This window comes from Carcharhinus amblyrhynchos, chromosome 7 (genome assembly GCF_965287045.1).
Source record: "Carcharhinus amblyrhynchos chromosome 7, sCarAmb.v2.hapA, whole genome shotgun sequence".
In the NCBI taxonomy this organism is placed as follows: Eukaryota; Metazoa; Chordata; class Chondrichthyes; order Carcharhiniformes; family Carcharhinidae; genus Carcharhinus; species Carcharhinus amblyrhynchos.
Window position 1 is genome coordinate 7,309,027 of NC_137330.1, and position 16,665 is coordinate 7,325,691.

Sequence of the window (16,665 nt, forward strand, 5' to 3'; positions counted from 1 at the left end):
TCAGTTGGACCTGTAGCGGGTGGGGGAGAGGTTTAGTGATGTGGACAAGGGGTAGGGGAGGGTCAGGGGAGTGAGGTTATGGCTATCTGACTGTATCTGACTTGCTGCAAGGAAGGCCTCCCTCGCTATGCTGCCCTGTTGGACCCTCGCCAACACAGTGGAACACATCTTCAAGAGTCCAACGCACCACTAGATGAGCTATCCGGCAGCCTGGGCTGGTCCGCGAAGAGGCTGGGGACATCCATCCTAATAATGTAGCTATCATGGATACTTCCCAGGTGGCAAACACACATACACGATGGTTCACCCTGTGATGCACACGATCTGCACATTTAGGGAGTGGAACCCTTTCCTGTTAACATCGTGCAATACCTGGCTGTGTGAGGACTGCAGGGCGATGTTGTGCCATCTAAAGCCCCCTGCACATGGGGGCATGGGGTGATGGCGGCCTGGCCCACATTGAAGTGGATGGAATTGCCTGCCGGGCAAACAGGGAACCATCACCTCATGGGCGCACTTCTGCCTGGAGGACTGAGAGATGTCTCAGGTGTCCCTGCTGAGGCTCAAAAGGAAATGATGGTGTAAACATTTAGGGCCACAAATTGTTTTTAAAAGTTATCAATCACTTCTAAAAACAATTTGTGGCCCTAAATGTTTACACCATCACTTCCTTCCAAGCCTCAACAGGGACACTTGAGACATCTCTCAGTCCTCCAGGCAGAAGTGCGCCCGCGAGGTGATGGTTCCCTGTTTTGATACAAAAACAAAATACTGTGAATGATGGAAATCTGAAATAAAAGCAGAAAAACGTGGAAGTATTCAGTAGGTCTAGCAATGTCATTGGAGGGACAGAGTTAGCTGTTCTATCCTGATGAAACATTAATTCACTGTCACTTTGCCAAAATCCTCAATCTCTCCCTAACAACACTGTGGCTGTACATGCACCACATGGACAACAGCAGTTCAACTCAGTGGCTCATAGTTTAAAGATGCATCTTCTCAAGGGTAATCTGGGATGTGCTATAAATTCTGGTCATGTAAGCAATTCCTATATTGCAAAAATGAAATTGCAAAACCCGAAATGTTAACTCTTTCTCACTCTATAGATGCTGTCAGATCTGCCGAGCTATCCCAGAATTTACTGTTTTTATTATTATTTTGATGTCTTGATGCAATGGTCTCAACACAATTTAGTTTTCTACATGTCTCTGCTGTCATCCTATCACAACAAAGACTTGCTTTTACATGGCACGTTGGAAAAGAATAGAAAACGGTCCCAAACTGTTTCATGCAGGTGGGAAGAAAATAATTATTTTATTCATTTATGGGATATGGACATCACTGACTGGACTTTTGATAAGAAATTGAGGAATTTTAAATGATGGGTGGCACAGTGAGCAATGCTGCCTCACAGCTCCAGGGACCCAGGTTCAATTCCAGTCTTAGGTGACTGTTTGTGTGGAGTTTGCATGTTCTCCCCATGTATGCGTGCCTAAAGATGTGTAAGACAGATGGATTAGCTATGCTAAATTGGCCCTAATATCCCAATATGTATAAATTAGATGGATTAACCATGGAAAATGTGAGGGGTTACAAGGAGAGGGCAGGGGGGAGGGCATGGGTAAAATGCTGGACAGGATTTTGCAGCCTCCCTTGTCCTGAAATGATAAAATCCCTCCCAAGGTCAACGGGCCTTCCCATGCTCTGCCCCTCACCTCTCTGATTCCCGTGGCGGGTGGGCCAGTAAAATTCCGACTACTCTGTCTGAGATTCAGTACAGACTTGACGTGCTAAATGGCATCTTCTGCAATCTAGGGATTCTATGAAAATATAGAATTGCTCATAAAGCATCAGGAATCCGGGTTCAATTCCAGCTTTGTGCGATTGTGTGGAATCTGCACATTCTCCCTGCGATGCGTGGGTTTCCTCCGGGTGCTCGTTTCCTCCCACAGTCTGAAAGGTGTGCAGATTAGTTTGATTGCCCATGTCGAGGGATTAGCAGGATAAATATGTGGGGCGTATGGGGATAGGGCCTGGGTGGGATTGTCGTTGGTGCAATTTCAATGCACCAAATAGCCTCCTTCGGCACTGTCGGGATTCTATGAAGGCTCATTTTACAATTTTCATTACTTCCATGTGATTCTTTATGTTCTCCAGCTCACATTTGCTAATCTCCACTTCTATCCCATAGTAAACATTATTTTAGATGGCAGACTAAGTTATGATATCTCACCATGGTGTGTCTTGCTTCAGGGTCATTCTTGACTGACTGAAGATCGATTCGTGGGTCATTCTTATTTTTTTCTACTCTCGTTTCTTTTTGCCATTTTGCCTTTGTTGTTCATTTTGAAATTATATATATACATACACAATGGCTGGAATTTTCCCACTCCGCCCACCACAGGAATTGAAGCTTTGGCTGGGGGGTGGGGGGGGGGCGTGGCAGAGCGTGCAGATTATGGAAAGGTCCATTGACTTACAGTGGGATTTTCCAATTTCAAGATGAGCAAGGCTGTAAAATCCCACCGATTATATCAAATTGTATGATTACTTATAGATGGTACTAGATAGGATTTGTCTCGTGGCACCAGCACTGTTAATCGTGATTTCTGCTCGCAAAGGAATTGGCAAAGAACTAAGTGGAGAAAGATTGGATGGCAACAAAACGCTGGAAATATTCAGCCAGTCTGATAGCATGTGCAGAAAAAGCTTTGAGGGAGTGATGAGACCTGGCACCACTTGCCTCTCCCCTCTCCCTGCCCCCTCCTCCCTCTGCCTCCTCCTCGCCTGCCCCCTCCTCCCTCTGCCTCCTCCCCTGCCCCCTCCTCCCTCTGCCTCCTCCCCTGCCCCCTCCTCCCTCTGCCTCCTCCCCTGCCCCCTCCTCCCTCTGCCTCCTCCCCTGCCCCCTCCTCCCTCTGCCTCCTCCCCTGCCCCCTCCTCCCTCTGCCTCCTCCCCTGCCCCCTCCTCCCTCTGCCTCCTCCCCTGCCCTCCTCTCCTCTACCCCCTCCCCCTGCTCCCACCCCCTCCCCCGCCCCTTCCCCCTCCTCTGCCCCTTCCCCTCCTCTGCCCCCTTCTCCTTCTGCCCCCCTCCTCTCTGCCCCCTCCCCCTGTGATCGCGGGCCGGTGGCGGTTAGAGTTTGAATTGCACTCGCGGCCAGGCGGTTGGGCTGAGCGGCCGGAGCCGCGAGCGGGACGCAGGCAGGCAGCCTGCCAGCCTGTCAGCAGCGCGCACGCAAGCGCGAGGCAAGGCTGGGCGGAGGCAAGAAAGTGGCTTTCATTCCTATCGGAAGAACGGCAGAGGAAGGTTGCTCCATACACCCCTTCCCTTCTCCCGACCTCATCCATTCCCCCTTCCTCACCCACCCCTTCCTCGATCAGCTGGTGCAACGTTACCCTTGTATATACCCCCTTCCACATTCTCCCCTCTCCCTCCCTACCCCTCCCGGACATGGCTGACGAGGGTCGTCCGACGCCCGAATGTCCGCCGCCGTCCGTCGAGCAGGATCAGAGCTGTGGCCTGTGCGGGAAAATGGAGAAGCTGCTGCTTTGCGGGGGTTGCAAGAAGTCATTCTACTGCAGCAAAGAACACCAGAAAATGGATTGGAAGAAGCATAAGCAGGTCTGCAAGGAGGCGGTGAGGCGACAGGGCCGAGCGGAGGGCGATTCCACCAACAGCAACCACCACCCGCCGTCGTCTCCGAAAGCCCGGACACCTGTCACCGTCAATGGGCAAGCGGAGGAGAAAGGCGAGGAGGCGGCCAATCTGCTCGCCGGAGCTGGCATCGGCAGCCGGAGTGACTGGGGGCCGCATGGAGTGAGCGGCGGCAACTCCCAGAAACTGGTGCAGGAGTACATCGTGCCGTGCATGAGCAAACACGGTATCTGTATGGTGGACAACTTCCTGGGAAAGGAGATGGGGGAAAGTGTGCTGTGGGAGGTGAAGGAACTGTACCAGAGCGGCCGCTTCACCGAGGGCCAGGTGGTCAACCAGAAAGGGGACTCCTCCAGGGACATCCGGGGTGACCAGATCACCTGGGTGGACGGGAAGGAGTCCGGCTGCACTCAGATAGGGCTCTTGATGAACAGGATGGACGATCTAATCCGGCATTGTAACGGGAAACTGGGCAGCTATAATATTAACGGCAGGACGAAAGTGAGTACGTCTAGAATCGTTGCGGTCTGCATGTCTTACCCTTTTGTGCATTGAAAATTGGAGATTAACTCGCAGTCGTGCATTCATTTTCCTGTGATTGTCATTTGCTTTTCTTCCTTTCGTTGTTTACATTTCGCATAGGTGGTTACTGCAGTTTAATCAAACTGGCTTCAGTGGAAATCTAAAATTGAAGTACTTTATAAAGAGTTGACTAGCCTCGATATATTCCACGTAAAACGTACTGACCTTACAAACTTCGACCTGCGCAACTATTCTCCGAGTATAAAGTATGTCTAAATTCGAAAGTTTCTGATTTTCGTTGATTTATTCCCTGTAACATTATATTTGTACAATTCAACTTCTCATCCAGAACTAATGTGGAGCACCAATTGACATTCACATACTTATTGGCATGCTTTTGGTGTTGGCGTTCAGTTACATATGGAAACGGCCGTATGGTAACTGGCCAAAGGGACTTAAATTTAATTACAGCAGAGATCTGAGAAACACATTTAATACCATAGCTTTCAGTTTTCTGAGGATGGGATGGGTTGGAACTCTATTAAAAGCCAACAAGAAGGTCCACTGATCTTGTTTTAACCACCTTGTCTACTTTGTTCCTGCTCTTTCATTCAGCCTGGACGAGTGTGGATATCTGGTGGCCCCTGGCCCATGAGACATTTTGTTGACTGTTGGTGACATTCCAGTGGTTTCGCTCCATGTGTTTTTTTTCCCTTTTTGCATAGCTGAAGTGGCACGGTGGTACATTGGTTAGCACTGCTGCTTCACAGTGCTAGGGACCTGAGTCCAATTCCCAGCTTGGATGATGGTGTGGAGTTTGCACATTCTCCATGTGTCTGCATGGGTTTCTTCTGGTGCTCTGGTTTTCTCCCACAGTCCAAAAATGTGTAGGTTAGGTTTATTGGCTATGTTAAATTGCTGCTTTGTGTTAAGGGACATCAGGAGGATTAATAGGGTAAATATGTGGGGTTATGGGGAAAGCGTCAGGGTGGGATTGTTGTTGGTGCAGGTTCAATGGGCCAAATAGCCTCCTTCTGCACTGTAGGGATTCTATGATACACTCACACTCACATGAAGTGAGATGCAAGTTGAATGCACACAACATTGACATGTGCTTCCTCTGCATCCCATCACACTTAAATATTTGTTCTATTTTTACCACTTGAAGTTGATGACAGTCCTATTAATACATGAATGATTAAGCATTTTCTATAATTTATGAAATATTTGGTATGTATTAAATCTTACTAAAAGGTCGTAGTTAGAGAACACGCTTGATTTCAACTTTGCGGCCTACTAGGATGAAGGATGGCCACTCATGCAGCTCACTCAGTAGCCTCGGTTACCCATCACTGGTCTGGACCCATTTGTCTGTTGTATGCACCCATGTTTCTCTATGAGACATGTGCCAAGTTTTCATCCCATATCCTCACAGTTGCATTGACTGCCGCTTGCAGCACCTTAACATTGCATCTTCTGTTCTTGCCTCATCCAACTGCTGCTTAAACCTTCCACACCTTTGTCACCTTCAAAATTGACTATTTCAGTGCTTACATGGATGGCTTCCCATTCTTCACCTTTCATAAACTTAAATCCTCCAAAACTTTGACCATATTTTGTACTGTACAAGTTCTGTTCCCCTACCATCATAATGGCTTTGTTTTACAATTGCTGTCTATTTACATTCCCTTGCTCCTCTATATCTCTAACTTACTTCAGTGAGAACATTCCTCCCAACTCTCTGATTCTTGTCTCATTGCTTATTTTCATGCTCCTGTCTATGGAAGAAAGGAGTGAAGTGCTATTAGACAAGGAAATGAGACAAGCCACAGGAGCAGGTGCTTTGAGCCTCACCGGTTAAGATTGTGATCTTTTTTCTTTGGTTCATAGTTCTGTGGAAATTGCATAAGGATAGAAACCCAAGGAATGCCAATTTAGTTTGAGAAACAAGCCAATGGAGAGTTTTTAAGGGGAGGTATATCTTCCTGCACTGCAACACGATAGTGAATTTGGTGAGGAAGATCGACATTTATGCTTTTATCTTTGTCAGGTGTTACTGCAATTTGTTAGGCAGCCAGAGAACAAAAAAATTGCATGGTATGTTGAGCAATGGGCAGTCTTCCTTAAAGGTTGACTGAAAAACAACCTTGTGTGTAGTGCACAACAAAGATAACAACTTTCTGGCTTAAACCTAGTGTTATTCCATGGAACACATTTATCTAAAAAGTGTATGTACAGTACTTGATTTTGAAAGATAACTTGCTCTCAGTTGATTAATTTTATGTTCAATAATTAACATATTTTCAAAGAGCTCCAATTATATCCTTTCAGTACAAAGTGTACTTTTGTGATATCTGTAGCAGTTGATATGTTTTAATAATTCTTTAACGTGGCAGCAGGCCAGTGTGCATTGACCTGGTCATGTCGGTCCTTTTTATGCATTCTGGTGAATGTAATGTCATGATAATATAAATTGTTACATTTTTCAGTTCAACCAGCTTGTAAACTATTATAGATGAATAGTTAAGGTTTGCTCATATTAACACACTGCAGAACTTAAAACACATTTAACTGAGGAAAGTTGCTGTAATGCTCTTTAGATAAACTCTCTGCACTGTGACTGCTACTGTACTCTTTGACAGCAAGTCGTGGGCTTTTTGCCATTGGCAAAACTGAAATCTTTTCAGTTCTTGCTAATTACTTGCATTTGAGACTTCAATCCATTCCCTTTCCCACCTTCAGGCTGAACCCAACAATTTATAGCATTGGTGCACAATTTGAGTCTGAGCTGAGTTTCAACCTCCCATTTGATTCATCAATTTTTTTTTGGGTGGAAGATAAAAAACAGGGGAAATAATGGAAAAGATTGCAAAGCTATTAAAACTAATTAATCGAAGATGCTTATAGCAGAGGAGAAAGCCATTGAGCCCATCGTGTCTTTGCTTACTCTTAGTTGTTGCAGTCCAATTTCTCTACTCATTCATGTAGCTATGTCATGTCTTTTATTCTCCCTTAAATGTTCATGTACTGAACAGTGATTACTGCTCTTGGTTCAAGATTCTATGCTTTAATTTTTTTCTTCATTCTTTCACGGAGCGTGGGCATTGTTAGCAAGACCAGTATCTGTTGCCTATCCCTAATTGCCTTTGAACTGAGTGGCAGTTAGAGTCAACCACATTGCTGTGGGTCTGGAGTTACATGGAAGCCAGACCATGTAAGAATGACAGATTTCCTTTCTAAAAAGAACATTTGTGTGCCAGATGGGTTTTTTGGTCATGGTGGAATTTGAACCCCTGTTCCCCAAGCATTACCCTGGGTCTCTGGATTACTAGTTGAGTGACAATGCTACTATGCCACCATCTCCCCTGACTCAATTTTAAATTGATTTTTCTTGATTACTGACTCTCCAATCAAATGAAATGGTCTTTCCCTATTCTGCCTAGTATATTATGAGAAAGCAGGAGCAATAAAGTAGTATCACTCCTTGGAATGTTATGATTTGAAAGCAGATTACGCATGATAAATATTCCTGAAACAGTAAGCGTTTAAATTACAGTTCTGATATCATGCATTTCCTTTCCTCAGTCATCAACGTATTACAGCTGCAGCAGGTAATCAAGATAACCTTTAATGCTATTCCTCCTTTGATTTGCTTTATATTTTATTCAGTAAAGGTTTTAAAAAAACAAATGAGCCAGAAATGAAAATTGATATATTAGAGTTTTCTAAAGTAATTTCAATTATTCTACCTCAGTACTACAGAATGAAAATCCTAAACATGAAGTCTGAGAATTGATTTCTCTGCCTTTTAGTTTGCCAGTTGGAACTGGAGTAAAGCAGTTAAGGAAGCTGCCAGTTTATAGTACAGATGTATATAATTTCAGAGCTTGGGCTCACGAACACAGGAGTAAGTTTCTTAGATGGACTGATTCAGAGACATTGTGTTAACTAGTTTGGTGTAAAAGCAAAATGATGGAAATACACAGCAGATCTGACAATATCTGTGGAGATGAAAGCAGTGTTAACATTTCAGGTTTGTTACCTTTCATCAGAACTGGAACAAAGTTATAAATGTAATAGGTTTTGAGCAAATGAAAGTGGCTAGGGTGGGAAGAAGAGCAAAAAAAAATCTGTTGTAGGATGGAGGACAGTAGAGATTAAATGACAGAAGTTTTTCAGACCATAAGAAATAAGAGCAGAATTAGGCCATGTGGCCCATCAAGTCGGCTCTGCCGCTCAATCATGGCTGATATTTTTCTCATCCCCATTCTCCTGCCTTTTCCCCGTAACCTCTGTTCCCATTACTAATCAACAACCTATCTATCTCTGTCTTAAAGACACTCAAAGACCTGCCCTCCACAACCTTCTGTGGCAAAGAGTTCCACAGATATATTGCAAGACCAAATGGATTGGCAATGGGATCAGTAAATAAACAAATCATGCAGTTAGGATCATGAACAGTTGCCATTCGAAAGCATAGGAAAGGAAGTGAAAGGAAAAAGAAAACAAACTAGCAAAGGAAAACAAAACAAATGGGGGCAGAGGATAAAATTATTGAATCCAGAAGGCTGTAAAATTTTGAGTTGAACTCTTCCTCCAGCTAATGTTGAGCTTTATTGGAAATTTGCAGGAAGCCAAGGACAGAGATGTCAGAATGTGAGCAAGGTAGAAAATTAAAATGATGTGACTGGAAGCTTGTGGACTAAACAAAGGTGTTCTGCAAAGCAGCCACCCAGCCTGTATTGGACTGTCCCAAGGTAGTAAGGACCATGCTGTCAGCAACTAGTACAGTCTGATAGGTTGAAAGAAGTAAGAGTAAATTGCACTTTCAACTGGAAGGAATGATTAGCGCCTTGGATCATTTAAGGGTTTTCAGTCCCTTCTGACAGTGATTCTTGGACCTCAGAATTACAAGAACAAAATACATGATCAATCGACTTTAGACAGAGGTGTTTTCCCGTTGAGCTTTTGTGCCAGCTACCCCAAGCTTTAGTGCATTTCTTAGCACACAGTCCTGAAACCTTGAAATGTGCCAATCTGCAGCACTTTGGTATTCGACAACTCCAATTTTTACTGCTCTAGAAATATAAAACATGGTTGGCTGAGCAAACTATAACTATATACTTCTGGTAACTGGCAGCTGCTCTCCTTTTTAGTGTAATCAATATTGTAGAGATCCAGGAACAACTTGTGCAAAATCAGTAATATTTTTGAAAAATATCTGGAAGTTTAATTGTATTTATTTGTCAATTTTGGGAGAAGAAAAATATATTTGATGAAGTAGGTCCTTTCCCATGTGTTAGGGAAATTAGTCTCCTGTCTTTGCTATTATGTGTTCAGTGCAATGTGATTGACCATTCTTAATCCAGTTCCCGATCAAACACTGCACACTTCAGCAAATAAAACTTGGCACTTGTCCAGAGAAGGACAATTGATGTGTTGTAAAGAGAAAAGGAAATGTCACACTGTGGTAGCCAGAAATACTTATTTGTGGTTGAGGTTAATGCAAATTGTTAGGGGCAGAAAGATTTGTATTGAAAATTTCAAACATTCGGTTGATGAGAATGCTGAATGCTAGCAATTACAGTAAAACAAAATAGTTTAATTCCCTGGAACAGACACAGTACATGTCCTTAATGTGTAAACACTGGTTATGTCTATCTGTGTAGTAGGATGGATAGCTTTGTATACTGAATTTCTATTTTGTAGTCAGCACTTCGATTAATGAGAGAGTACATTTTCTGCGTTCATATTCAGTCTTTCATTGTTTCAGTGGATTCCAGGAAAAGTGCCAAAGTGGAATAATGAATTGGAGAGAAAGAGTGTGTGTTAAGAATTAAAAAAAAAAGAACTTTGGCAGTTCAGAATAATGGGAGACAAATTTGTAACTGTAATTGATAGAAGAAAAGAACTTGCAGTTATGTAATATCTTTGTTTACACTAACTTCTGATACTGAACTGGAACAGGAAGTTGGCACTACTCCTTTTACTAACATTATTTTGTGTGCTCTTTATGCTTGCTGCCTCATGCTCCCTGTAATATATGTACGTAATGTATGTTGGGGTTTGGGGTGCATACTGCCTCTTTAAGAGTATGGTAAGGTGACCCCTGGGGGATTAGCTCTTCCCAGTGTGGAATCTGGTTGTGGAGTCTTGAGTCTGACTGTGGAACGGTGCGCAGCTATAATAAAGAGCTCAATTTACCAAGCCAATCTTGTGGTTCATTAGGTGCCATAAGTCAATAGGTACAGACATAACAACTGATCATGAGGTTGCTTCATGGCCTATGCATTCCATTTTGGCGAAGGAGGAGGGGATTGAGCATTGCCTTGGACTTCACAGAATGGAGCTGGAAAGGAATCAAAGCACGGCAACCCCGCAAAGAATGAGTAGGAGTTTTCTAACGTTGCTGCTTTGTTTGAACAGCTAACCAAAAACGTCGCAGGAAGTGGTTGCAGAGAGGACTCAGGCTGCAGTCGGCTGTCAGCAATGGTGGGAGGAGGCCAGATTTGGTGCCATCAGCCTCTTCAACGAAGAGGCAGAGAGCTGGATACCTTATATGGAGCACTTTAGTGCGTATTGTGGGCGATGACCTTGTACCAGTTTTCTTTCGTACTATTTGAAGGAAGACTTTTTGGTGTTTTAAGAAGTTTGGTGCAACTGAAAACTGGCTGAGAAGTCTTAGCAAGAATTGTGCGGTGGTGGATTAAAAAATAATTTCCCTCCCAAACCATTGATGATTGCAATGTATTTCAGATTTTATAAGCCAGACCAACTGCAAGGAGAGTCCTTTGCCAATTTGTGGCAGCTCTGAAGACACTGTTAGTGCACTGAGAGTTTGGAAACATACTTCAGGATGCCCCACAGGACTGGCTGGTTTATGGTCTCCAGCTTGAAGCTATCCAGTGGAAGTTCTTGACTGAAAAGAATTTACAGTTTAAGGCTGCATTGGAGGTCACAACTTCCATGGAGTTAGTTGCCAGAGAAGCAGCACAGTTGGGTGTAAGCTCCCAGGTGCACAAGGTAATGGAATCCCTGCAGAATTCGGTGCGGTCAGCACAATGCTGCCAATGCTAGACATGAGGCCTAATGTTGCAAGTGCAAGCAAGTTGGTCACGTTGCCCAGAATTGCCACTAAGCCCAGAGAGATGAAACTAAAAGGGTGTTTTTAGAGGGGCAAAACAAAAGGTTCAAGTTGTCAGCATGGAGAGGATAGGGAGTCAGCTGGGCCTGCAGGGGAAGCAGACAGTGTAGTGGAACAAAAGTTCACAGAATATTCTGTCAGTAAGGAGCGAAGACAGTCTTTCTCTCTAAACTAGAAGAGAAAACCGTGAAAATGGAAGTCGATATGGGGGTGGCGGTGTCCATGATTCCTGCACCAGTATACAGGGAGAAGTTAAAAGCCCTGCCACTAAAGCCTGCTAAGATAACATTGCAAACGTACACACAGCAAGAGAGGATCTAACCATCATGCCTTGATGTACAATGGCATTATCGTTGTTGAATCCCCCACTATCCATTGACCAGCAACTGAACTCGACTAGCCTTATCAATACTTTGGCTGCCGGAGCTGGTCAAAGGCTAAGAATACTGTGATAATATGCCGTCCGCTTGCACATGCCCTCCATTTGCCTAGATGAGTGCAGCTTCAACAGTCAAGAAGCTCAACACCATTTAGGACAAAACAGCCTGTTTGCTACATTCCACTAAGATTGAATCCCTCCACTGCTGATGAACAATGGCAGCCATGTGTACCATCAACAAGTTGCACTGCAGGAACTTACCAAGATTCCTTAGGCAGCAACTCTCAAACCCATGATCATTACCATTGAGAAGGACAAGAGTAACAAGTACCTGCAAACACCACCACGCGGAGGTTCCCCTCACAGTCGCTTACCACCCTGACTTGGAAATATATTGCAGTTCTTTCACTGTCGCTAGGTCAAAACCCTGGAACCACCTCCCTAACTGCACTGTGGGTATAACTACAGGAGCAGTGCTCTGAAAGTTTGTGGCTTGTGCTACCAAATAAACCGGTTGGACTTCAACCTGGTGTTGTGAGACTTCTTACTGTGCTTATCCCAGTCCAACGCCGGCATCTCCACATCATGGTATACCTACACCTCAGGGACTGCAGCAGTTCAAGAATGCAGCTCACCACCACCACCTTGTTGGCAACTATGGATGGACCATAAAAGCCAGTGATGACCACATCTTATAAATACATTTTAGAAAGGAAGAAAAGACATTTCTATACATATTTAATAACTGATTAGAAAATGGCATAGTGCCAGAGGACTGATGTTACTAATGTAAATTCAACATTAGTGCAGGAAATGTGTAGAAATCCTTAAGGAGAGAATAGAAGAATATCCAGAAAGGAAAATATCATAAATGAATCATCAGCATGAAGGTTGAAGGGAAAATCCTGTTTGACCAACCTTATTGAATTTTTTGATGCAGCAGTGGGGACTAGATAATAGTGCTGCAGGATGAATTTATTTGGATTTTCAAAAGACCTTTGTTAAGGTGTCCTATGAGAGATTGATGAGGAAGGTATGTGAATTTGAGTTGGGACAATTGGGAGAATGGATTGCTATCTGGCTACAAAACAAAAGGTAGTTATTCAAAGTGGCAGAAGGTGAGAAACAGTGTTTCTCAGGATCTTTGTTGGACTGCTGTTGACAATTTATATTAACAATTTGGACTTTGGAATCAAAAACCCAAATTTAAATTTGGGGATGAGATCCAAATGATTGGTGGGGGGAGGGTTGTTGGGGATGTAGATAGTCCTTCTCAGAACTGACTGTTATATATTACATTGCTGTTATTTGCCCATTGAGTTCAACACACTCTCTAGAAAGAAGGTGCAAATCTAGGTAGGATGGTGGTACAAGATCCCTTGAGGACACATTCATCAGTCACGAAAAGTTGTGCTGCAGGAAGTGGTTTAATCAAATAGTATGGATACATTCAAAGGGAAACTAGACATGCATATGAGGAAGAAGAAAATAGGGGGAGAATGATAGATTTATATGAAGAAAGATGGGAGGAGGCTTGAATGGAGCAGAAACACTAGCATGGACTGGTTTGGTCAAATAACCTATTTCTATACCATATAAATTGCAACTCCCTGATTTTCCTTTGACACTGGTGGGGTGTCAGGTGCAATTTACCACTCTAAAAGAACGTTTCCTAAATCAAATTGAAATTCCACAACTTCACTCATTTCTCTTTATAAAGGAGAGGAAAAAGAAACATTCAGTTTAATCTGATGAATCCAAGCACAATCCATGCACCCTAAGGCAGTGTGATTCCCACCAGAAGCCAAAACTGCTGAAGATAAGTGGCACACAGATTTTACATGAAGAAAGCACCAATTAATATAATCCAAACATGACTCTGGTTGACACTTCTGAACAAAGTAGGTGCCACTAAATTAATGGTGATTCTGTATAAAACCGTTGCCAAACCATAATTAATGTTTTGTTGTTTATCTTTGGACCTCATACTGAAAGAAAGATACAGTTGTAGAGTGGGTAGAGCTTGGATTTATCATGATGTTGTCTGGTATTGGAAAATAAGTAGATAAAAACATTAGTTGTACATTAAGTGTACAGAGAATGCAGTGGTACAATATATATTTAATGGGGAGACTGAAAACATAACTATACCTGATGGTTGAGGGTCTCAGAAGTATTACAATTTGATGCTTAGCACTGGACTAATTAAATCTTAAAAAATCCAAATGCTCATTAGTCCTCCCTATTTGTTCATGGGATGTGAGGATCACTGGCAAGACCAGCATTATTAATTGCCTTTGAGAAGGTGGTGGTAAGTAGCCTTCTGGGTTGCTACCATGCTTGTGGTTCAGGTACACCCATACCATCCTTTAGGTTAGAAGTTTCAGGATGAAGGAATGGTAGTATATTTCTGAGATGTGATGGGGAGGAACTTGGCAGGGAAGCTGCAGGGGCTTGTGATCCCATGCACTTGCTGCTCTTGTTCTTCTTGACTGCAGTGCTTTTTTGATACACACTATAGCCATGATCTGCCAGTGTTGAATATGGTCAATGATGTACCAATCAGACTGGCTGCTTTGTCTTGGATGGTTTTAAGTTTCTTGAGGGTTGTTGGAGCTGCACTCATCCAAACAAGTGGTGAGTACTCCATCATACTGCTGACTTGTGCCTTGCAGATGGTGGACAGATGTCAGAAAGTTAGGAGGAAAATAGCTTGCTGCAGAATACCAGCCTCTTGTAATCACAGTATTTTGCTAAATTCATTTATGGAGTATGGGCGTCTCTAGCTGGGCCAATATTTATTGCTCACCCCAACCGCCCTCCATTTCAGAGGGTATTTGAGAGTCAACCACTTTGCTGTGGCTCTGGAGTCATGTCGGTCAGACCAAGTAAGGATGGCAGATTTCCATCCCTAAAGGACATTAGTGAACCAGATGGATTTTTCTGACAATTGACAATGGTTTCATGATCATCAGTACAGTCTTATTTCCAGATTTTTATTGAATTCAAATTCTACCATCTGCCATGGCAGGATTCGAACCTGGGTCTCCAGAATGTTACCCTGGGTCTTTGGATTACCACTATGCCACTGCCTCCCCACAAGAGGAAACATTTTTTCTGCATCCACGCAATCAATACCTTTCATAATTTTAAAGCTAGCTGATCTTCTTAGGAGGATCTTGGCTTCATGGTTACTGATACTTTTTTTTTAAAATTCCAGATCATTGAGTTAATCTCAGCTGCCAATGTGGGATTTGAACTCATGTCTCTGGATTGTTAGTCCAGCATCTAGATAGCTAGAACAGTAACATTTCTACTGTGCTACTATCCCCAAAAATTACCCAGATGTTTTCCTTTTGCAAGACCAAATTTTGTCCTTTTTACCCAGTGTCAGATTTATTTAAAATTTAGGGAGAAGTATGTGATGACATGTCTTTAAGTTCGTTCATTAAATAGGTGATTGCTTAATATTTACATCTGCGCCACTGCTCACTATTGTAAAATTGAATCATACTTTTCCACTTAAAGGTGAAAAATTTACATTACTACAGATAAAAGGAAGATTAATAGTCTTACATTAGTATGTTTTAGTTAGGCTAATAAACCTTTGATTTAAAAAAAAATACTTTTTCTCGTGATCTAGAGTATAAAACAAAACGCATAGATGTAAGATTACAAGCAAGTGATTTAAGACAGAACAGGAGATAGATTTTACATGGAGTTGTGAAATTGTGGAATGTACTTGCAGAATTGGTTATTGAAGCAGCAATCATATTGACTTTTAGGAATAGATTTCGGACCCTGCCCAGTCTAGCGGCTTGTACCAATATTGGAGAGCTGCCCCCAAACTAATCATACTCTCACAGTTATACCTTTCAGCCAATGTACCCCATCAACATTGCTGTGTATGTGTCCCATTGGCAAGGCAGACCCTCTAGAGGTGGCAACACAGAGGTATACATTTGAAGGAGTGGAGAATGAATTGATGTGAGAACTGGGTAGGCACATGGCATTAGGACAATTGACTGTGGATGCTAGGAAGTAAGATGGACTGATTGAGCCAAACATCCTGTATCCATGTTGTAATTTATTTAACTTTATTATTTTTGTTTAATAAATCTGGGTTATATCACGAGAATGCAAAGGAAGAATCCAATTTAGATTACAGGGCAATAGAATTTACTTGATAAGACATAAAATACTCATGAATAACAAAATGAATGAATGAGAATCTGATGTGTATAATCTGAATTCTTTTTCAAAGTTGGCATATATCCAAAATATCAATTATATCGGAATTGGATTTTAATCCAGTTTGTGTCTCATTGCTTCGGTTAGTGTGTTGAGGTGGGGGAAGAAACGATTACAACTAAATATTTGGGGTAATCGGATCTAACCTTGGTGGTTTTTTCAATAGACTAACTTCAAAGAAAATGTTCTAATAGGCTGGTGTTCTTTTTTAAATTGCTTTACCTAGCAAACTGGAGATCCCTGCAATAAAAATAGAAAGAGCTGAACATACTAAGTAGGTAGAAGAGCATCGGTGGGGTGAGAAACAAAATTGATGTTTCAAGTTGTTCTTTCGTCCAAAGAATTTTGCCATAGATTTTCTGAGAATAAAGTGAGATGGAAGAATAGGATGTGTTATTGTGGGGTCAAATTCTGTCCATACCGAAGTGCAATGTTATTTATGCTTGGATTCAGATTTGATTTTAATTAGATGCTACATTTTATGAATGTCCTTGCAATTTGAAGTTTAGACCATTCTGAATCACCATTTCCATTTTCAGTCTGGATATCCTTATTTGAGAAACAAACTGAAATACAGCATATAATATTCGTGTTGTTCTACCTCCTTATTCTTATCAACCAGAGCTTGAAGACTGGCTTCAAGTTTCTCATTTCAGCTGATCCTATTAGTTATCAGAGCATTTCAATGTTTGTTCCTTGCTCTGAAAAGTATTCAT

At 42.5% G+C, this 16,665-nt stretch overlaps 1 protein-coding gene across 2 annotated transcripts in view; it reads left to right on the forward strand.

Moving 5' to 3' along the window:
* Positions 1-3,099: 3,099 nt before the first annotated feature.
* Positions 3,100-16,665, forward strand: part of egln1a (egl-9 family hypoxia-inducible factor 1a) — a 111,500-nt gene continuing 97,934 nt past the window's right edge. For both annotated transcript variants that reach the window (XM_080191869.1, XM_080191868.1), the window contains exon 1: positions 3,100-4,154. In XM_080191869.1, the coding sequence (XP_080047995.1) occupies positions 3,450-4,154 (705 nt within the window). In that variant the 5' untranslated portion in view covers positions 3,100-3,449. The remainder of the gene's footprint in view (positions 4,155-16,665) is intronic.